Source organism: Pleurodeles waltl, chromosome 12, assembly GCF_031143425.1.
Source record: "Pleurodeles waltl isolate 20211129_DDA chromosome 12, aPleWal1.hap1.20221129, whole genome shotgun sequence".
NCBI lineage: Eukaryota > Metazoa > Chordata > Amphibia > Caudata > Salamandridae > Pleurodeles > Pleurodeles waltl.
Genome location: NC_090451.1, coordinates 680,641,428 through 680,664,099, shown reverse-complemented (window position 1 = coordinate 680,664,099; position 22,672 = coordinate 680,641,428). Strand labels below are relative to the sequence as shown.

The 22,672-nt window shown below is 49.1% G+C and overlaps 1 protein-coding gene across 10 annotated transcripts in view; it reads left to right on the top strand.

Annotated features, from left to right (window-relative positions):
• The window catches only part of CHD3 (chromodomain helicase DNA binding protein 3), a 1,503,198-nt gene that overhangs the window by 1,423,561 nt on the left and 56,965 nt on the right, over positions 1–22,672 (top strand). For 9 of the 10 annotated variants that reach the window (XM_069218663.1, XM_069218665.1, XM_069218664.1 and 6 more), the window contains one exon: positions 17,641–17,767. The exons of the other annotated variant lie outside the window; for it this stretch is intronic. In XM_069218663.1, coding sequence (XP_069074764.1) covers positions 17,641–17,767 — 127 coding nt within the window. The remainder of the gene's footprint in view (positions 1–17,640; positions 17,768–22,672) is intronic. 10 annotated transcript variants of the gene reach the window in all.

The window sequence follows — 22,672 nt, the reverse complement described above, 5'->3', positions numbered from 1 at the left end:
TAATAGATGATTTAGCAACCCTGCCCATAGTCCCTCGCTATATGTTTGGCACTGTAATCCATCCTAGACCTAGGCCTCGCCACTCTTCTTTAATTTCCTGGAATATAGTGGGCTTACGGAACAAGATTGGTGATCCGGAGTGGGGTTCTCTTATTGACTCCTGTAGTCTTTGTCTTTTCCAGGAAACATGGGCCACTACTAATGTATACAGATAAGGGTATATTTCATTCTGTAAAGAGGCCATTCCTTCACCTGCGGTAGGGCAGGAGGGGGTCTTATTACGTGGTTAAAGACTTCCGAGGTAGGGGAAGTGAAGGAAATCTACGTGAATTCACCTGATATTTTGGTGGTTTCATTTAAATCAAAAATGGGTTCACTGCTTTTGTGCGTTAACCCATACAATAGACCAGGTCCCTCTAGTAAAATCTCAGAAACTATATCCCTGCTAAATACACTTGTGGCTAATTTACGTCCCTCACATTTTGTTATCATAGCTGGCGACTTTAACGTTTCCCAGAGTTAACCCAGGAAGAGAATGCAATATGGGGAATTCCATCCTTTTCCATGGTGAGAAACCAGCCTAAATCTAGCCCAAGGGTGTTGCAGATTATTGAGCTAATGCTGCTATATGGCCTATGGCCAGGGAATAAGCGCATTCCTTCAGATATTCCAGCACGTTCCACTTTTTTAGAGGGTCCTATAGCAGCCTGATTGGCTATCTGCCTATTGATGTTAGGATCTGGCATGAAATTAAGGACCTTAAGGTGGGAGACCAATGCTATAGTGATCACTTTCCCCTTTTGTTAGAGTGGGTCAGGTGGTTTCCTGGTTCTGGGCCAAAAAAACAAGATCAAAGTGTCATGCCCTCCCTGGAGGTAGCTAACAATCTGCGTATATTAAGATGGGAGGCTTTCACAAACAAAGGAGCCCTAGTAGCTCAAATGTCTGATTTGGTTTCTAGGCATACATTTGCCCTTGTATCCAACCCCTATTCCGCCGACCAAATCATGGCCAAACACGTTGAGCTCTTTGCTTCCCTGAAGGCCCTTTTTATAAGGGAAAATAGTGGAAGCAGGAGGGGTAGAGAGCTTAAACTAAATCCATGGTTTAACAATGCCTGCAGGAGGGCCAAGCATGGGCTTTTGGAAGCAGTTAGACAACAGGATACACCTGCCATAATGATGGCAAGGCGTGACTATGCTGCTGTATTTAAGTCTTGTAAGGCTCAGTGGGTGGAGGACATATGGCAAGATTTGCTGGTAGCAGCCAGGGATTCAGATACAAAGCAATTTTGGTCCCTGGTTTCCCAAGAAGGATGAAATCTGAGCCCTAAGCCGGATTGCTACATCCCTGCAAAGACTTGGATCTCTTATTTTACTAAACTCTACAGCCAGGATTCTGCTTCCTCAGTGGATATAGAGGTTGCATACACGGATACGTTCGATGGGGCAGGTGCTATTGCACCATTCACTAGGAAAGAAACAGAGGCAGCTATTATGGCCCAAAAATCAGGGAAGGCTCCTGGGCTAGACGGGATCCCATTTGACCTGTATAAGTCTGACATGATACAATGGGGCCCTTATATTAATATAGTCTCAAATGCTATTCTGGAGAGCAACATCTTTCCCCACTCATGGAAGGGTGCAATAATTGTCCCTATCTACAAAAAAGGGGACAAATCGGCTCCAGGAAATTACAGACCGATTGGCCTTTTAGACAATCTCCAGAAAATCTTTTCCTTCCAGGTTTTGGGTAGGCTCAGAGCCTGGATGGAAGAAAATGGGTCCGTAAGCCATTTGCAGGCAGGCTTTAGGTGAGGGACGGCCACAATGGACCAGGTCTTCCACTTTCTTACAATCAAATGGAAGGTGGTGGATCTGGATGGTGGTAGGCTGTTCGTCGCCTTTGTTGATCTCAGATCTGCTTTTGATCTGGTACCCTGTCCCAAGCTATGGGAGACTCTGGCAAAAATTGGAGTCCCTGGCCCCTTATTAAATTTGATTAGGGAGCTGTACTCAGGGAGTTTTGCTAGACTAAGGTGTGGGAAGGACGGAGAGATATCTGATGAGTTTCCCATAAAGAAAGGTGTTAGGCAGGGATGTGTTTTGGCTCCAACTCTTTTCTTACTTTTTATAAATGCCTGTATCCCTTACTTACTTGATAGCTTAAATGACGCCCCGAAATTGGGTGGTATCAAGACACCATGTTTGCTGTTCACTGATGATACCTTGCTTTTATCCCAAACCGCCTCTGGATTATCTAGGCTTCTGGAGAAATGTTTGGGGTTTTGTAAGGATTATGGCTTACAAATAAACTGCACCAAAACAAAATGCATGGTAGTTGGCAACCCAAAATTTAGAGCAAAGAAGAATATAGTGCTGTATGGTGAGGTTCTTGAACGTGTTAGTGATTTTGACTATCTGGGAATTAGCCTAGAAAATTCCCACAAATGGACATCACACCTGAAAAGGGTGTTATGTCCCTTAAACAAAAGACATGGGGCATTTTGAGATTTGCTGCTAGAACACCCGCCTTCACTATCACACCTGCAGTGGATATTTGTAAAGTGCAGGCCAGGGCGGGTGCTTTGTATGGTGGTCAGCTGTGGGGCCATAGTAAGCTCAATAACATGGAAAGAGCAGAAACCTCTTTATTAAGGCCATGCTAAAAGTTCCCTCAAGTTCTCCTAGCTTACCTATCCAAATGGATTTAAACTTGTATTATATCGCTGATATTGCCGCCTTGAGATCGCTGAAATATTGGATTCGGATTTGGTCCATTTCAGTGCTAGATCTGCTAGATCCTTATAGGATATGGCTAGGAGCGCTTTTAAGAAACTCTCAGGTTGGAAAAATCCCATGGTGCCAGTATGTTTTCTCAAACTTGGGCTGGGCTTCTATTGGACAGATCCTTTGCATCTTCCAAAAAACGCCCCACAGGTTTTGAAAGATGCATATTGGGTGAGTGTACAAACATCAACCCTAGCAGCTGTTCCGTCGGGTAGTATGATGGACAGCTTTTTATCATTTAATTGTCATTATGAGTTTGTGCATTTTTTTTATACCATTTTACATCCTGCGGCACGTGCACTTTACCTAAGATTCAGAATAGTATCCCTAACAGTGCGCAATCTTACTTCCAGATGGAAGCAAACTGTTAGTCTGTCAGATCTTTGCCTGATGGGGTGCAATACTAGGGAAACAATTAGCCATCTTTCATTCTACTGCCCCACATATATAAACCAAAGGGCCCGCTGGATAAGACCTCTTTGTAACTCCATGAGAATTAGGGCTATTCATTCGGCTCTCAGGATTTGTTGTACCAGTACCCACGGGCTGGTGGTGTGTGCTGTGGAAAAGTTTTTAGCAGCCACATGGCATATTAGAGCAAGCTTTTTGACACAATATTTAAGGATAGAGAACGTGTTTTTAATTGATTTAATATTGTTATTTTTAGATTTTGACTATATATTTGTATTATACCAGACTTCTTCCTAGTATGGGGAAAAATTGTAAGGGTTTAGGAATGTAATTTATTCGCTCAAGTTTATTGTGTTATTTGTATGATCTAGAATATAGCCTTGGTTAAATATTTTATGCCATAGGCTCACGAATATTAAGAAAAACTTAGCCACATGTATCCCTTTACAGAGTAATTTGGTGTCTGATTTGCATGCCAGGGGCTTTGGCAACACAATTTGTTTTTATCTTAAGGATTTTAGCATTGTATTTTTATATGTTGTATTGAGAATTATGGTCTTATGCGTGTATTTGTATTGCTTTTATGGTAGCTGCTGCCGAAATAAAGCTCAAATGATGATGAGTAGCTCAGAGGACATGGTGATGGAACTCAACCTCACCCCTGACCTCCATCTTGGGATGAGAGAGTTAAGGAATCTCTGCAGCCTCAAGAAAATAAAAACAGGTTCCCACCCTACCAAGGTCAAGCTCCAGGAGCTCTTGGAAGAGTACATACAACAGGGACCACCCCCACAGAAGGGGAAGACCTCCCCACAGATGGGGAAGAAGTTGGGGATCAGGAGGATGAAATCCCCCCTCCTAACCTAACTAGGGAAACCAGGGTTCCTAAATCCCTGTCTCCACAGATAATACTCACAGGATCTGGATCTTCCACAGGGGAGTCCAGCTCCTAGGAGAACATTGAGGGCAGCCTCAATGAAGAGGACATCCTTTTAGCAAGGGTGGCCAAAAGATTAGCTTTGGAGAAAAAGCTCCTAGCTATAGAAAGGGAGAGAAAAGAAATGGATTTAGAATCCATAAATGGTAGCAGCAACACAATAACTAGGGACAGAGAGTATTCTGACACCCCTAAAAACCCTAAAGGGATTGTCCCCAAATATGAGGATGGTGATGGCATCACCAAGTGGTTCATAGCCTTTGAGATGGCCTGTGGAACCAGACGATGAAAAAAGTCTCATTGGGGAGCTCTCCTTTGGGAACTGTTTACTGGTAGGTGTAGGTATAGGCTCCTCACACTCACTGGTGCAGATGCCGAATCCGATGACCTCATGAAGGCTACCCTGATTGAGGGCTTCGCGTTTACCACTGAGGAGTATAGAATTAGGTTCAGGGTGCCTCACAAAACCTCTAGCCAGATTTTGTAGACTACTCAGTGAAAATACTGGATGGTTGGGTAACTGGAAATGAAGTGCATGACTATGATGGGCTTTATAATTTGTTTATGAAAGAACACATTTTAAGTAACTGCTTCAATGAAACGTTGCATCAATATCTGGTAGAACTAGGTCCAATTTCTCCCCAAGGATTGGGTAAGGGGGCAGACCACTGGGTCAAGGCTTGGGTAACCAAAACTTCCACTGGGGGTGACCAAAAGAAAGGGGTTACAAAGCCTCCACAGGAGAATGTGGGTGACTGTAGGAAGTTAGCTCTGTATATACTATTTCAAAGTAAGAAATAGTGTGCACAGACTCCAAGGGTTCCCCTTAGAGGTAAGATAGTTGCAAAAGTAGATAGTTCTAATGCTCTATTTTGTGGTAGTGTGGTCGAGCAGTAGGCTTATCAGAGGGTAGTGTTAAGCATTTGTTGTACACACACAGGCAATAAATGAGGAACACACACTCAAAGACTTACTCCAGGCCAATAGGTTTTTATATTGAAAAACATATTTTCTTAGTTTATTTTAAGAACCACAGCTTCAAGATTTACAATTAATAGTTTAAATGTAAGGTACTTCACTTAGATACTTTAGGAACTTTGAATGAAAGCAATATCACATCCAGTATTTGTAAAAATGGCAATAAGCTATTTTCAAAGTGGACACACTGCAAAAATCAACAGTTCCTGTGGGAGGTAAGTAAAGGTTAGTTTTGAAGGTAAGTAAAACACTTACAAGTCTCAAGTTTGGGGCATAGGCAGCCCACCGTTGGGGGTTCAAGGCAACCCCAAAGTTACCACACCAGCAGCTCAGGGCCGGTCAGGTGCAGAGGTCAAAGAGGTGCCCAAAACACATAGGCGCCTATGGGGAACAGGGGTGCTCCGGTTCCAGTCTGCCAGCAGGTAAGTACTTGCGTCCCTGGGGTCAGACCAGTGGGGTTTTGTAGAGCACCGGGGGACACACGAGAAGGCACACAAGGTACACCCTCAGTGGCACAGGGGTGGCCGGGTGCAGTGAGCAAAGCAGGCATCGGGTTTTAGATTGAAAACAATGGAGGGACCTGGGGGTCACTCTGGCGTTGCAGGCAGGCACAGGGGGGGCTTCTCAGGACAGCCACCACCTTGACTAGGCAGAGGGTCACCTGGGGGTCGCTCTTGCACTGAAGTTCGGTTCCTTAAGGTCCTGGGGGCTGCGGGTGCAGTGTTGGTTCCAGGTGTCGGGTCCCTTGTTACAGGCAGTCGCGGTCAGGGGGAGCCTCTGGATTCTCTCCGCAGGCTTCGCTGTGGGGGCTCAGGGGGGTCATCTCTGGTTACTCAAGGGCTCGCAGTCGCCGGGGAGTCCTCCCTGAGGTGTTGGTTTTCTGCAAGTCGAGCTGGGGGCGTCGGGTGCAGAGTGTGAAGTCTCACGCTTCCGGCGGGAAACGTGAAGACTTTGAAAGTTGCTTCTTTGTTGCAAAGAAGTTGCAGGTTTTTGAACAGAGCCACTGTTCACGGGAGTTTCTTGGTCCTGTAGTCCAGGGTAGTCCTCTGATGCTTCAGAGGTCGCTGGTCCCTGTCGGATGCATCGCTGGTGCAGGTTTTCGAAGTTGGAGACAGGCCGGTAGGTCTGGGGCCAAATCAGTTGTCGTATTCCTCCTTCTCTGCAGGCTTGTAGGTCAGCAGTCCTTCTTCTTTCTTCAGGTTGCAGGAATCTGATTTCCTGGGATCTGGGGTGCCCCTAAATACTGAATTTAGGGGTGTGTTTAGGTCTGGGAGGGCAGTAGGCAATGGCTACTGTCCTTGAGGGTGGCTACACCCTCTTCGTGCCGCCTCCCTGTGGGGAGGGGGGCACATCCCCAATCCTATTGGGTGAATCTTCCAAACTCAAGATGGAGGATTTCTCAAGGCAGGGGTCACCTCAGCTCAGCACACCTTAGGGGCTGCCCTGACTGGTGGGTGACTCCTCCTTGTTTTTCTCATTATCTCCTCCAGCCTGGCCACCAAAAGTAGGGGGCAGTGGCCGGAGGGGCGGGCATCTCCAATAGCTGGGATGCCCTGGGGCGCTGTAACAAAAGGGGTGAGCCTTTGAGGCTCACCGCCAGGTGTTACAGTTCCTGCAGGGGGAGGTGAGAAGCACCTGTACCCAGTACAGGCTTTGTTCCTGGCCACAGAGTGACAAAGGCACTCTCCTCATGTGGCCAGGAACATGTCTGGTGTGTGGCAGGCTGGCAGGAACTGGTTAGCCTACACTAGAAGTCGAGTATGTTTTCAGGGGGAATCTCTAAGATGCCCTCTGGGTGTATTTTACAATAAATTGCACACTGGCATCAGTGTGCATTTATTGTGCTGAGAAGTTTGATACCAAGCTTCCCAGTTTTCAGTGTAACCATTGTGGAACTGTGGAGTTCTTGTTTGACAAACTCCCAGACCATATACTCTTATGGCTACCCTGCACTTAAAATGTCTAAGGTTTTGCTTAGACACTGTAGGGGCATAGTGCTCATGCACATATGCCCTCACCTGTGGTATAGTGCACCTGCCTTAGGGCTGTAAGGCCTGCTAGAGGGGTGACTTACCTATGCCACAAGCAGTGTGAGGTTGGCATGGCACTCTGAGGGGAGTGCCATGTCGACTTAGTAATTTTCTCCCCACCAGCACACACACGCTGTGAAGCAGTGTGCATGTGCTGAGTGAGGGGTCCCTAGGGTGGCATAAGACATGCTGCAGCCCTTAGAGACCTTTACTGGCATCAGGGCCCTTGGTACCAGGGGTACCAGTTACAAGGGACTTACCTGGGTGCCAGGGTTGTGCCAATTGTGGAGACAAAGGTACAGTTGGTGCTTGGGCCATGTTAGCAGGGTCCCAGCACACAAAATCATAACTTAGAATCAGCAAAGGCAAAAAGTTAGGGGGTAGCCATGCCAAGGAGGCATTTCCTTACAGTGACACTCCTAGAAGTAAAGAAACATAGTCCTCTTTAGGCCCCCAAAAACCAGTCCAGGTGGGTGGGCCCCAAGACACAACCCAAAACAAAGGTGGGTACCAGGGTACTAACTGGGATGCCACTAAGGCATGGTGCCACAACTGTAGACAGACAGGGCGCACCACACCAAGGACACTTCTTGTCCCAAAAACAAACCTGCTAGCAAAACCCCAGGGGTGACCAGTGTAGCCATTGGGGATGACTCCTCAGATGAGGAGGTCCTCATAGCCTTCAACTGGAAAATGGGCCTAACAGGTGAGTTGGAGATTCCAGAGGGAAGTAGAAACTTCCACCACCTACTGGTGAATGGAATCTCTGCCACTGCCCTGAGAGACACTTTTACCAGTCACTATTGTGCATGACAGGCTAGTGCTCTCAAACCAGTACATCCCGGGTGAGACTGCCAGAGTAAGGGTTAGCCCAGACAAGGTTACTAATAGGCCTGTGGCTTTAGTGCCCTTAGAAGTGGGTGGGACTTTTAGCTGGAGAAGGGTGGTAGTCGGTGCAGACCTCCCCCTTGATTGTCTCCTTGGAAATGACCACCCAGAGTTTCGTCAGAGCCCAAGAGAGGAACTGGTCCAGTGCCAGTCCTCCCCCACGGATTCTGGAGGTGTTGTCCCTGCAGTAACTGCAAGTAGGCCCCAGAAGAAAAAGAGGAGAAAACTGCAGGAAAGGTGGACAACCTTTAGCCAAGGTTCCAGTAAGCCAAGGAGTTTCTGCTCCAGTAGGGGAGAACTCCAAAGGGGGCACTGGTAAAGTTCAACCTGGCCCCACAAGAAGTCCTGACTAGTCAGGCAACTGTTAAGCATGAGTGGGTGGCTCCTCAGCTAGCAGAAGAAAGAGTGGAATAAGGGTGTTTACTACAAGATGTAGCAACACCCCACTCTACCTCAGCAGACAGGCACCCTAAACTCAAGAAGCCTGTAACGTAGCCCCTTCCCTTGTAGGTGAAGAGCTAAAGGTGTGGTTCTGGGCACTGACAGCTGTTAGTGGCCTCTGCTGGATGATAGTCTTTATGGCTGCACTAGCCTTGGCATGGTGGTCTGACCCCATGCAAAATAGCAAGTTAGGCCCCCTGACCCTGTTGGTCATTTGGGGGGTGGGGGGGGATTACTCCAGCTCTGGGTAACCTATTTGGGCAAGCTAGGGGTGACCCCGGCTAAGGTAAGATTAGCAGAGGTGGATACCTCTAACCCCAAAATAGAGAGAATGGGTGAAGACATTAAAAGCACAGACAAGAGGCAATTCAGACCAGGTCCTATCACTGTGGAAGTGGGTCAGTTCCCCAGAGGGAATGACCTGAACAGTAGGATGTAAGGCAGAGTAGGCCCTGCAACAAACCAGCCTATTTCCTCTACTCTTCCTCGCCTGACAGACTAGGAAGACTCTCCCAGCTTTGGCTGAGTCTCCTGGCCTGTGGGCTGGGGGGGGGGGGCTTGTGTAAGGAAATGGCTCCCTGTTGGAATTACCCCCCACTTTTTGCCTGATACTGATGCTGACTTGACTGAGAAGTGTGCTGGGACCCTGCTAACCAGGCCCCCAGCACCAGTGTTCTTTCACCTAAAATGTACCATTGTATCCGCAACTGGCACAACCCTGGCACCCAGGTAAGTCCCTTGTAACTGGTACCCCTGGTACCAAGGGCCCTGATGCCAGGGAAGGTCTCTAAGGGGTGCAGCATGTCTTATGCCACCCTAGGGACCCCTCACTCAGCACAGACACACGGCTCGCCAGCTTGTGTGTGCTGGTGGGGAGAAAATGACTAAGTCGACATGGCACTCCCCTCAGGGTGCCATGCCAACCTCACACTGCCTGTGGCATAGGTAATTCACCCCTCTAGCAGGCCTTACATCCCTAAGGCAGGGTGCACTATACCACAGGTGAGGGCATATGTGCATGAGCACTATGCCCCTACAGTGTCTAAGCAAAACCTTAGACATTGTAAGTGCAGGGTAGCCATAAGAGTATATGGTCTGGGAGTCTGTCAAACATGAACTCCACAGATCCATAATGACTACACTGAAAACTGGGAAGTTTGGTATCAAACTTCTCAGCACAATAAATGCACACTGATGCCAGTGTGCAATTTATTGTAAAATACACCCAGAGGGAATCTTAGAGATGTCCCCTGAAAACATACCTGACTTCCAGTGTTGGCTGACCTGTTCCTGCCAGCCTGCCACACACCAGACATGTTGCTGGCCACATGGGGAGACTGCCTTTGTCACTCTGTGGCCAGGAACAAAGCCTGTACTGGGTGGAGGTGCTTCCAACCTCCCTCTGCAGGAATGGTAACTCCTGGCGGTGAGCCTCAAAGGCTCACCCCTTTTGTTACAGCGCCCCAGGGCATCCCAGCTAGTGGAGATGCCTGCCCTTCCGGCCACTGCCCCCACTTTTGGCAGCAAGACTGGAGGAGATAATGAAAAAAACAAGGAGGAGTCACCACCAGTCAGGACAGCCCCTAAGGTGTCCTGAGCTGAGGTGACCATTGTCTTTAGAAATCCTCCATCTTGAGTTTGGAGGATTCCCCCAATAGGATTAGGGATATGCCCACAGGGAGGAGGCACAAAGAGCGTGTAGCCACCCTCAAGGACAGTACCCTGTTGGTCATGGTGGGGTTACTCCATCTCTGGGTAACCTCTTTGGGTAAGCTAGGGGTGACCCTGGCTAAAATAAGATTAGCACAGGTGGATACCTCTAACCCCAAAATAAAAAGAATGGGTGAAGACACTAAAAACACAGACAAGAGGCAATTCAGACTGAGTCCTATCACTGTGGAAGTAGGTCAGTACCCCAGAGGGAATGACCTGAACAGGAGGATGTATGGCAGAGTAGGCCCTGCAACAAACCAGCCTGTTTTCCCTACTCGTCCTCGCCTGACAGACTAGGAAGACTCTCCCAGCTTTGGCTGAGTCTCCTGGCCTGTGGGAGGGGGGGCTTGTGTAGGAAAATGGCTCCTTGTTGCAGTTACCCACCCACTTGTTGCCTGATATTGATGCTGACTTGACTGAGAAGTGTGCGGGACCCTGCTAACGAGGTCCCAGCACCAGTGTTCTTTCACTAAAAATGTACTATTGTTTCCACAGTTGGCACACAGATAAGTCCCTTGTAAAAGGTACCAATGGTACCAAAGGCCCTGTGACCAGGGAAGGTCTCTAAGGGCTGCAGCATGTATTATGCCACCCTAAGGGACCCCTCATCTAACACATACACACTGCCATTGCAGATTGTGTCTGTTGGTGGAGAGAAAAAGGCAAAGTCGGCATGGCATCCTCCTCAGGATGGGATGCACACAAAATACTGCCTGTGGCATAGGTAAATCACCCATCTAGCAGGCCTAAAGCCCCAAGGCAGGGTGCACTATACCACAAGCGAGGGCGTAGCTGCATGAGCAATATGCCCCTACAGTGTCTAAGTCCATTCTTAGACATTGTAAATACAGTGTGGCCATATTAAGTATATGGTCTGGGAGTTTGTCAAAACAAATTCCACAGTTCCATAATGGCTACACTGAACACTGGGAAGTTTGGTATCAAACTTCTCAGAATAATAAACCCACACTGATGCCAGTGCTGGATTTATTAAAAAATGCACACAGAGTGCATCTTAGAGATGCCCCCTGTATTTTACCCAATCCTTCAATAGAGGACTGACTGGTCTCTGCCAGCCTGCCACTGAGAGACGAGTTTCTGACTCCCTGGGGTGAGAGCCTTTGTGCTCTCTGGGGACAGAAACAAAGCCTGCACTGGTTAGAGGTGCTTCACACCTCCTCCCTGCAGGAACTGTAACACCTAGCAGTGAGCTTCAAAGGCTCAGGCATTGCGTTACAATGCCCCTGGCACTCCAGCTAGTGGAGATGCCCGCCTCCCGGACACAGCCCCAATTTTTGACGGCTGGTCTGGGGAAATAATGATAAAATCAAGGAGGAGTCACCCCCACAGCCAGGTCTACCCCTAAGGTGACCAGAGCTGAAGTGGCCCCCTCCTTGGAAAATCCTCAATCTTATTTTGGAGGATTTAGCCCAATATGGATAGGGATGTGCTCTCCTCCCCAAAGGGAGGGAGCACAAGGAGGGTGTAGCCACCCACAAGGACAGTAGCCATTGGCTACTGACCTCCAACCCTAAACACACCCCTAAATTGTGTATTTAGGGGCGACCCTGAACCCAGGAAACCAAATTTCTGCAACCTGAAGAAAGAAGAAGGACTGCTGACCTGAAGGCCCCGCAGAGACGACGGAGACGACAACTGACTTGGCCCCTGCCCTACCGGCCTTTCTCCAGACTCAAAGAACCTGCACAATGATGCATCCAGCGGGACCAGCGACCTCTGAGGACTCACAGGACTGGCCTGCACCTAAAGGACCAAGAAACTTCTGAGGACAGCGGCAAAGTCCAAAACTGCAACAAAGAAACCATCTCCAATGAAGACTCCAGCCTCACTCCGGAAGCGTGGGTCTTCACACTCTGCACCTGACGCCCCCAGCTCGTGTCCAGAAGATCCAACACCGCAGAAAGGACCGTGAGGCGACTCCAATGACGTGGACACCCTGAGTCGACCTCCCTGCTCCCCCTGACCGCGACTTCCCGGTAACAAAGGAACCCGACGCCTGGAAGAAGCACTGCACCCGCAGCCCCCCGTACTGAGAGGAACCAACTACCAGTGCAGGAGTGACCAGCAGGCAGCCCTCATCCTAGCCCAGTTGGTGGCTGGCCCGAGAAGCTCCCCTGTGCCCTGCCTGCATGGCCAGAGTGAGCCCCGGGTCCCTCTATTGATTTCAACACAAAACCCGACTCCTTGTTCACACACTGCACCCGGCCGCCTCTGTGCCACTGACAGTGTCTTTTTTGTGCCTGTTTGGGACCCCCACAGTGCTCTACAAAAAAACCCTGGTCTCCTCCCCGAGGACGCAGGTACATACCTGCTAACAGACTGGAAACGGAGCCCTCCTGTTCTCCTTAGGCCCTTATGTTATTTGGGCTCTACGTGACCTTTGCACCTGACCGGCCCTGGGTTGTTGGTGCTGGGTGTTTGGGGTTGACTTGAACCCCCAAAGGTGGGCTGCGTATGCCCAGGAAACTGAACTTGTAAGTGCTTTACTTACCTGAGAAACTAACCAATACTTACCTCCCCCAGGAACTGTTGATTTTTGCACTGTGTCCACGTTTAAAATAGCTTATTGCCATTTTTGCCCAAACTGTGTACATTACTGTCTTAATTCAAAGTTCCATACTTACCTGTGTGAAGTACCTTACAATTTATGTACTTACCTAAATTCTGAATCTTCTGGTTCTAAAATAAATTAAGAAATTAATATTTTTCTATATAAAAACCTACTGGCCTGGAGTTAAGTTTTTGAGTGTGTGTTCTCATTCATTGCCTGTTGGTGTACAACAAATGCTTATCACTGCCCTCTGATAAGCCTACTGCTCGACCACACTACCACAAAATAGAGCATTACTATTATCAAATTTTGCCACTATCAACCTCTAAGGGGAACACTTGGACTCTGTGAACAGTATCTCTCACTTTGAGATAGCCAACTTTATTACTTTGAGATAGTATATACAGAGCCAGCTTTCTACAAGGCCCTAATGGGATTTAAGTTTAGTCCTCACATATCTGATGTGCACTCCTTTCAAGCTGCTTCATAGCGGCTCTTTATGGCTCCTAACCATCAAGACTGCCTTCTTGGTTGCCATTACCCCTGCTCACAGGGTAAGTGAGCTCCCAGCTCTGTCATCTAAAGCTGGCACCTTTACTGGCGGTACATTCTGACAAAGTGGTACTCCACACTAGGGCTTTGTTTTCCTCCCTAAAGTGGTAACACCCTTCCATGTAGCTCAATACATCAGCTTGCCTACATTTACCCACCCCACACATCCCTCACATGAGGAGGAGATACACTGCCTGGACCCAAAAAGAGCATTGGCGTTCTACCTTTATCGTACTAAAGACTTCCTGGTGGACGATCGACTCTTTGTGGAATATTTGCGAGTGAAGAAAGGGAAGACGGTGCAAAAGTGAACCATTTCACAATGGGTCCTCCTATGCATCAAAATGTGCTATGCTTTGGCAAAGAAGCAACCCCCTGAGGGTTTGCAAACTCACTCAACTAGAGCAACTACACCTACCACAGCGTTAGCACGAGGTGTTCCAGTCCTGGATATCTGTCAGGCAGCCATGTGGGCATCTCTGCACACGTCCACCAAGCACTACTACCTGGACAGTCAGGTCCGTAGGGACGGCTACTTTGGTCGTTCTGTCCTAAAGGACTTCCTGGTGTGATCTTGGATCTCAGCCTACCTCCGGGGATGATATTGCTCCTGTAACTATTCAAAAGGTAAGGAACCTGCAACTAGAAGTCTCTATCAGATGTACAAGTTCCTTACCTTCGGTAACAATATATCTGGTAGAGACATATTCTAGTTGAAGATTCCTTACCGACCTGCCCATCCTTCCCGCTCTGCTATTGGTTTCCTAGGGGCAGGAACTTTCCTTAAAGGGCCCTAGCTTTGGCTCACCACTATCAGTGTTCTTCATGGCTCCGTGCTTCTGGCGTGGAAAGTCGTGAAAAGAAACTGACATCAGCGTGCCTGGGTGGCTCCTATATACGACTGCGGCGTAATTGCGGCGAACACTATGCCACCAATGCCCGGGGAGTTGACCGATGCCACCTGACGGCACGCAGAGGTACTGCTCGAAGAAAAAGTCTCCAGATCCAGTCTGACGCGTGGGAGAATTAAAAAAGTAAGGAGTCTGCAACTAGAATATGTCTCTACCAGATATATAATTACCGAAGGTAAACAACTTGTACAACAGGTATCCGCTATTAGTGAGGTGTAGACAGTGTCTAGGAAGCCAGGGCTCTCTAGAGGTAGTTGTGGATGAGCAGCCAAGACTTATCTAGGAGACATGCAAAGCATATGCAATACCACTGTAGTCACACAGCACTTAAACACATGAAAGAACTACACAGTGTTAGACAAATAATGGTACCTTAATATGGTAACACAAATACCAAAATACTATATAGGCAATACCCCAACTGGAGGAGAGTAAACACACTATTATATACACCTTAGGAGTCAGGAATTAGCATAAAAGGCAATAGAAAACAGTGAAAACAATAGTAAGTACTGAATGCCCTAGGGGGGAACCAAACCATATACTAAGAAAGTGGAATGCAAAAGTCAGACCCCCACCCAAGAAAGGCGAATCGGTAGAGGGGAGCTGGAGGAACTATGAACCCCAAAAGGTAGGTACCAGAGTGGCCCCCAGAGACCAGGAGAAAAGAGGAAAGTACCTGGGTCTCACCAAAAGGACTTCAGAAGAGGATTTTTTAAGACCCAGACAAGAGTGCAAGAAAAGAAACCAGAGGTGGATCCTGGTAGACGAAGACCTGTAAAGAAAGGGGACCAAGTCCAGTTCACGCTGGAGTGTCAGGTGTTGGCAGGAGCCACTACCCACCCGTCTGTGGATGCAGGACCAGGACAACGGTGGACGAAGACAGTCAGCAGTGCAGTACTGGAGCAACTGGAAGGTTCTGGAGTGATAAAGTCGACTCCCCAAGCTGGAAGAATGATTGCAGTGGGCCAGTGGTGAGGAAAAAACACCAACAAGCCTTGGCATAGGCAAATGTTGTGGAATAAGAAATGCAGAGCTGCCAAGGACCAGCAAGGTCCAGGACAACTCACCTCACAGAGGGGAGTCCCGGGTGACCCTCAGCGGTGACGTGAGTCACAAAGAGGAGGCAGCCCCCACAGGCAGCAAGCACAGGAGTTGTGGAAAGAGGACCAAGGGGACCACTCCAGACCACCACCAGTGATGCAGGATCCACGCATCTCTGGAGGAGAGGAGATCCACGCAGCTGGTCGTTGTTGCAGTTGGTGCCTGCAGATGCAGGGGAGTGACTCCTTCACTCCCAGGGAGATTCCTTCTTGCTTCTTGTGCAGACTGAAGACTCGTTGCCCTCAGAGGATGCACAGCTGGGGAAATGTTGCAGTTGCTGGAAGAAGCCGTGGAAACAATGTTGCAAGCAGAGTCGTCGCTGTGGATGCAGATTGTCGGTTCCTGGAGGGTTCAGTTGCAGTTCCAGTGGCCCGAGGATGAAGTAAATGATGAAGAGAGGATGTCTGCTAGAATCTTGCACATTGAATCTGAGGGTCCACCCAAGAGGAAGACCCCAAATAGCCCAGGAAGGGGGATTGGTCACCTAGCATGGTGACCACCTATCAGGAGGAGGCTGACATGTCACTTGCCTGACCTGGACACTCAGATACTCCCAGGGGCCTCCGCCCACCTTGGATTCAAGATGGCAGAATAAAGTGGCCACCTGGAGGAGCTCTGGGCACCACCCCTCGGTGGTAATGGAAAGGGGAGTGGTTACTCCCCTTTCCAGTGTCCAGTTTTGTGCCAGAGCAAGGACCGGGGGACTAGTTTATGCAAGGAGGGCACCAAATGTGCCCTTCAAAGCATACCAGTGGTTTGGGGAGGCTACCCCTCCAAAGCTATGTAACACCTATTTCCAAAGGGAGAGGGTGTTGCCTCCCTCTCCCAAAGGAAATCCTTTGTTCTGCCTTCCTGAGCTTGAGCTGGTCAAGCAGCAGGAGGGCAGAAACCTGTCTGTAGGATGGCAGCATTGTAGGCTGCCCGGGAAAGCCGTGCAAACTGGTAGGAGCAAATCTGGGGGTCCTCTGAAGAGCCCCCAGAGTGCATGGAATCATACACCCAATGCTCACAACAGTATTGGGGTGTGATTCCGACATGTTCCATACCAAACATGCCCTGGTTCGGAGTTACCATTATGTAGATGGACATAGGTAGTGACCTATGTCCAGTACACAGGAAAAATGGCTTCCTCACACTTACGAAGTCAACGAAAATGGATCTGGAGTTCGTGGGTGCACCTCTGCTCATGCAGGGGTGCCCTCACATACAGGTACTTGCACCCTGCCCTCTGGGCTAGGAGGGCCTGCCATAGGGGTGACTTACAGTGACCTGGTGCAGTGACTTGTTAGTGAAAGGATGCATGCACCTTGTCACGCAGGCTGCAGTGGCAGGCCTGCAGACACATATTGCATGGACACCCATGGGTGGCATAATACATGCTGCAGCTAATGGGGAACCCCTGGGGCCCCAATTCCCTTGGTACTTAGGTACCATACGTCAGGGACTTACATGGGGGCAGTAGTATGCCAGTTGTGTGGTGTACTAAGTCAGGAACAACCAAATTTAGGGGGTGAGCGCACAGTCACTCGGGTCCTGGTTGGCAGGATCCCAGTGAACACAGTCAAAACACATGGACAGGCAAAAAATGGGGGTAACCATGCCAAAAAAAAGAGTACTTTCCTACACTGTGGAGTTCATTACTATCCCCCTTGTTAGTGGGACTTGTATCCCTTTCCTGTTCACCTAGACTCCAGGCACAAAATCTAAATTTACCTTCTAAAGTATTGATATCAGAGAAAACAGCAGATCTCTACTTGTGGTTTATCAGTCAATCCCATATTAATATTTTGAAACTGTTCTGCTCCTCTCCTCTATATAGCTCCTGGGGCATAGAACCCTATTGCCATATCACTTCGGTTGGTGTCTTTGTTGTTCTGCAGTGAGAATGGAGAGTTGAGGAAGAGATGGGAGGGTGCTTACGGATTTTTGAAGATTTTAATTTATCTAAAGAAATTGGCGGAAGCTTCTCAGTATGGAGTATCAATCATGCCTTTTCTCTCGGTGATGTGTGTGGAATCTCAATAAAAAGCGTGTGTTTAAGAAGAGAAAGATGAGGTGACTTCTTGAAACCTAACTGGCATGGCCAAGAGCATACAAAGAGGTATCAGTGGGAGAATTGTACTCTACGAAATAAAATTTCGTCTTTCTGTAACATAGTTTAGAGTATTCCCATATTATATCAAGCAGTATTTTGGGCCATCTCTAAACCAGTTGCTAAATCTCTTCCTATGTCAAAGAGCAAGTGGTGTAGCTTGCAGACTTACCATGCACACCATAACACTCCGAGTTCTAATCCATGTTGTTCTCTTTGCAGGCATTTCCACCTGGCCCGTACACCACACCTCCAATCTTTGGAGGGTCTTTTAGCTCGGCACCTCCAGGAACAATGCCCACTTCTGGAACCAACTATAGCCAAATGCCAGCAGGCTCGTTTCTAACAGGTCAGCATACATATGCTTTGTGGACAGTTGTGTTCAAAACTACTCTGATGGTGGGACAGCAGGAGGAACTTGCGAAATTGATTATAAACAGTAAGCTTGTCTGAGACAACAGAGGCCATTCTTTGAAACACACACCTGTCCGGAATCTGTGTGACACAAGCTGGTAATGGTAATTTGCTTCTGTGCTTTCTTGCACATCTAAAGTGTTTGTTGTCATTGGCATTCTAACAGGAACTTAAGATTTGTAGCTGGCCAGTAGTGTTCCATGGTGCAAGATTGTTGATTGCTTTAAGTAATGCTGCCTTTTAAACTCAAATTCCAGTTTCTAATGAATGCACTTTTCCAGAGGTTCCTTAGATGAACCCGTTCCTAGGTGCCAGACTGGATGCAGAAAATTATACAGCCAAGCCAAGTCACCTGCACTTAGTGGCACCCAACAGAGTCACAGACACATCTCATAACTCCATTGAAAATTATGCATCTTTAAATATAAGTGGCGCAAGACCAATCACATCAGTTCCTTTATTCAGCACCTTCACAAAGGTGGGATCCAGAGCCCCTACGGTTTTCCCCAATATTGCCTTAATATATTGAATGTTTTTTTCAACTTGAACGCATCTCCCTGAAATTGTTGGGCTTTAAACTTTGTTCTAGCTGATGGCAACATATACCCGGGACAAATTCTCACAAGGAGTGTTTCTGGTGCCTTTGTTCCACTCAAGACACTGAATCATGTGCTCTCGTATACCTCATCTCGTGAAGGGCATCAGTGGGATGTAGTTGAAGCTACCTCCACTTTCTTTTCTACTGCAACCATCACAAATGCCTGTTTGTTGTGTCTGCCCTGCTCCAAGAGGTGCCAGTAGGCGGCAGGGCCACAGCTTTTTTTTCTGCAGTAGCAGAGAAGGAACAGTGGATCCTTGAGCTGGCTTCCTCAATAAATTCTCTGCAATTCTTGAAGAAACCTTTGGTTTCTTACCTCCCTACCCCCACACCAACATCTTGATAAAGGAAATGTTCTTCTTTTTTATCCACAAATGCCATCCTTTTCACAAGTGTGCTTCACACCTGTTTACCACGACATTTGAGCCTCCCCATGAAGCTTCTACGAATATGACAACAAATGGTCAGCCGTTCTAAAAAAAAAAAAACCTTAGATGTATCTGTGAATATGTCCATAAGTCCATCAGTTATGTCAACAACGTCATCAGTGACAACTTGTCTGTTATCTGTTCCCCAACAAAAAATGTACTACACCATTGTAAATGACAATACCTTTGTCCATGGTCAAAAATCCTGCATCTGCCCCCTTGGCATTCAAGCAACACCCTATCAGCAGGATCTTTGTTGACAGCGGTACCTGCCCTGATGTACCATTAAAGGTTCTACCTCGGTCGGTGCTCCTCCCTATGATGACACTGACATTGATGAATAATCCACCAAAGACGCCAAGATTGATGATAAATCTACCATTCTTATCTTCACCAATGCAACCCTGATCAATATGAAGAATCACATTCCTCTTGATATTGAATAAACCTGTTAACCTCCACATTTGTTAGGGACTGAATGCTGTGAACATTTCTCTTATTTCCTTTTTCATTGCCCAAGGAAAGGGTAAATTATTTCAGTAGCCACCATGCCACCCTGCACTTAGTATGCTGATGAGAGGTGCTAAGTATCTCCTTAAAAGTCATCCCAGTTAGGAGGAAAAAAAACAGAAGGATCAGAAAAAATCTCCTTTGCAATATTTGTAGTTTGTGTTCGAGGAGGATGAATGCTTGGCGAATGGGGGTTCCTGCACATGGCTATGTGGGCTCTATGACTAACTCCTGCTACACACAGCTGAAGACCATGCGCATTAGAGGGTTGCTGCTTATGGAGGGTTGGGCATGGGGTTTGCCACCTGTGAAGGGTAGGGTGCAGGGGGTGGAGGCCAGGCACTGCAGCCAACCTAGCGGGAATGGCCAAACACCTGAAAAATGTTGTGTGAAGTCCTTTGCTGTAGACTACGTCCTTCAGCTAACCACTGTTGCACACAGCACCAGCCAAACGCCGTATACTGTGACTGTTACACTCCTGCACAGTTGGCATCAGGGCACGACAAGAGGCCAGGCTCTGCAACCAACCCTGCTGTGTGAAGCAGTGGTTAGCGACCTCCAGAATTTGTAGCACGTGACTGAAGGCCAGATCCTGCACCAATCTTCACTGGGCTAAAGGGGCGCTGGAGACACTTGGATGAGTTATAGAATCAAATAAAGTTTAAAAAAATCATTGAAAAAACAAAGGTTACATTGAGGCTATGGTTAGCTTTTGTTATAACACCTCAGAAATTCAACTAAAGAGCCACAGCTGAAGTGCAGTGATGGTTACAAATTAAAACTGGAAAAAACACGGATATTTTGCAAGCTGTAGTTAGGAGCACAATCCATAAATTAGTTAACAGCCATGCAACCATACCTTGCACACCAAATGAAAAGCATATCATCTCACAATATGTATACCAATAAATAACAACTAAAAGTGAAATGTAATTACACAACAAATGAACAAACCAGTTAATTATACTAAATTCATAGTTGTCGCTAAGTGGTGAGTGCAATGTGAAATGTAATCTCATCTACAAGAATGATTTGCAACATTCACATTTGCATCGGTTTCCTTATGGATTGTAGGAAGCTGGCTCTGTATATAGCATATCAAAATGAGATATAGGGGGTCATTCTGACCCTGGCGGTCGGTGATAAAGCGGCGGCCAACCCGCCAACAGGCAGGTGGTCCAAAAAATGGAATTCTGACCCTGGCGGGAACCGCCAACACAGCCCGCCACCTTAACACTCCGACCGCCACGGCGGGACACACAAACAGCACGGTGGTCACCGCCAACAAGCAGGCGGCAGACAATGTACCGCCCACACTATCACAACTCACCAATCCGCCACCTTTTCCGGGGCGGGAGCCCCGCCGATAAAAACACGGCGGAAACAGACTACGAACGGGAAAACGCTCACCTATACACACTCCACGAGGACGGAGAACAGCATGGAACCCGAATTAAACATCCTACCAGCTATTGTCTACCTGCTCATCTACCACGAGTACGAACGCCGGCGCAGACGACAACGGTGAGTACTGCACCTACGACACAGGGGAGGGGGGAGGAGGAAAGCTTACGGGCACACACATATGCGACCCCCCCCCCCCCAACTAGCTACACACCACTGCAGAGCACCAAGTCACAGTGACACCACCCAAACCCCCCGGAATAATGCAAAGACATAATTAAAGTGAGAAACAAAATTTATGTATAAAATAGGTTCTTTGAAGTCATGGTAAAATAGCAATATGAATTGTAAAAAATCAAGTAAGAACATTGCGAAACCGATAAACATAGGCAATAAGTCCTGCACAGTCACTTAAATTTCCACTGTCCGTGGGCCAAAGTGTATCAACACATGGGCAAAGCCCACACAGGAGACCTGAGTCCGTTGGAGAGAACACTGCTGGGGCATCAGATGACAAAACTACAGGCACCTCAGAGGGAAGGGAAGGGGGGGCACCTCAGCCACATGAGTCCACGACGCCAGATCCATGAAGGGTCCACCATGCCCACTGTGCCATCCTGGGGAGTGCAAAGCCACAGTCTCACAAGTCTCTACAGTGGGTGGTCTGCCCACTGTGCCATCCTGGGGAGTGCAGAGACACAGGCCATCAGGTGGATTACAGACTCCACAGGTAATGGAGGAGGCAGGGTGCCCCGAGTGCAGCGTGAACACTAGCTCGACACAGAACCGGCACTGTCAATGGGCCAGCGGTGCTTGACAGGAAGGGCCCAGCGGAGCGGTGCTTGACAGGAAGGGCCCAGCGGAGGGGTGCTTGACAGGAAGGGCCCAGCGGAGCGGTGCTTGACAGGAAGGGCCCAGCGGAGCGGTGCTTGAGACGGTGGGGCCCAGCGGAGCGGTGCTTGACAGGAAGGGCCCAGCGGAGCGGTGCTTGACAGGAAGGGCCCAGCGGAGCGGTGCTTGACAGGAAGGGCCCAGCGGAGCGGTGCTTGAGACGGCGGGGCCCAGCGGAGCGGTGCTTGAGACGGTGGGGCCCAGCGGAGCGGTGCTTGACAGGAAGGGCCCAGCGGAGCGGTGCTTGACAGGAAGGGCCCAGCGGAGCGGTGCTTGACAGGAAGGGCCCAGCGGAGCGGTGCTTGAGACGGCGGGGCCCAGCGGAGCGGTGCTTGAGACGGTGGTGCCCAGTGCCCAGCGGAGCGGTGCTTGACAGGAAGGGCCCAGCGGAGGGGTGCTTGACAGGAAGGGCCCAGCGGAGCGGTGCTTGACAGGAAGGGCCCAGCGGAGCAGTGCTTGAGACGGTGGGGCCCAGCGGAGCGGTGCTTGACAGGAAGGGCCCAGCGGAGCGGTGCTTGACAGGAAGGGCCCAGCGGAGCGGTGCTTGACAGGAAGGGCCCAGCGGAGCGGTGCTTGAGACGGCGGGGCCCAGCGGAGCGGTGCTTGAGACGGTGTGGCCCAGCGGAGCGGTGCTTGACAGGAAGGGCCCAGCGGAGCGGTGCTTGACAGGAAGGGCCCAGCGGAGCGGTGCTTGAGACGGCGGGGCCCAGCGGAGCGGTGCTTGAGACGGTGGGGCCCAGCGGAGCGGTGCTTGACAGGAAGGGCCCAGCGGAGCGGTGCTTGACAGGAAGGGCCCAGCGGAGCGGTGCTTGACACGGCGGGGCCCAGCGGAGCGGTGCTTGAGACGGTGGTGCCCAGCGGAGTGGTGCTTGACAGGAAGGGCCCAGCGGAGCGGTGCTTGAGACGGCGGGGCCCAGCGGAGCGGTGCTTGAGACGGCTGGGCCCAGCGGAGCGGTGCTTGACAGGAAGGGCCCAGCGGAGCGGTGCTTGAGACGGCGGGGCCCTCTTC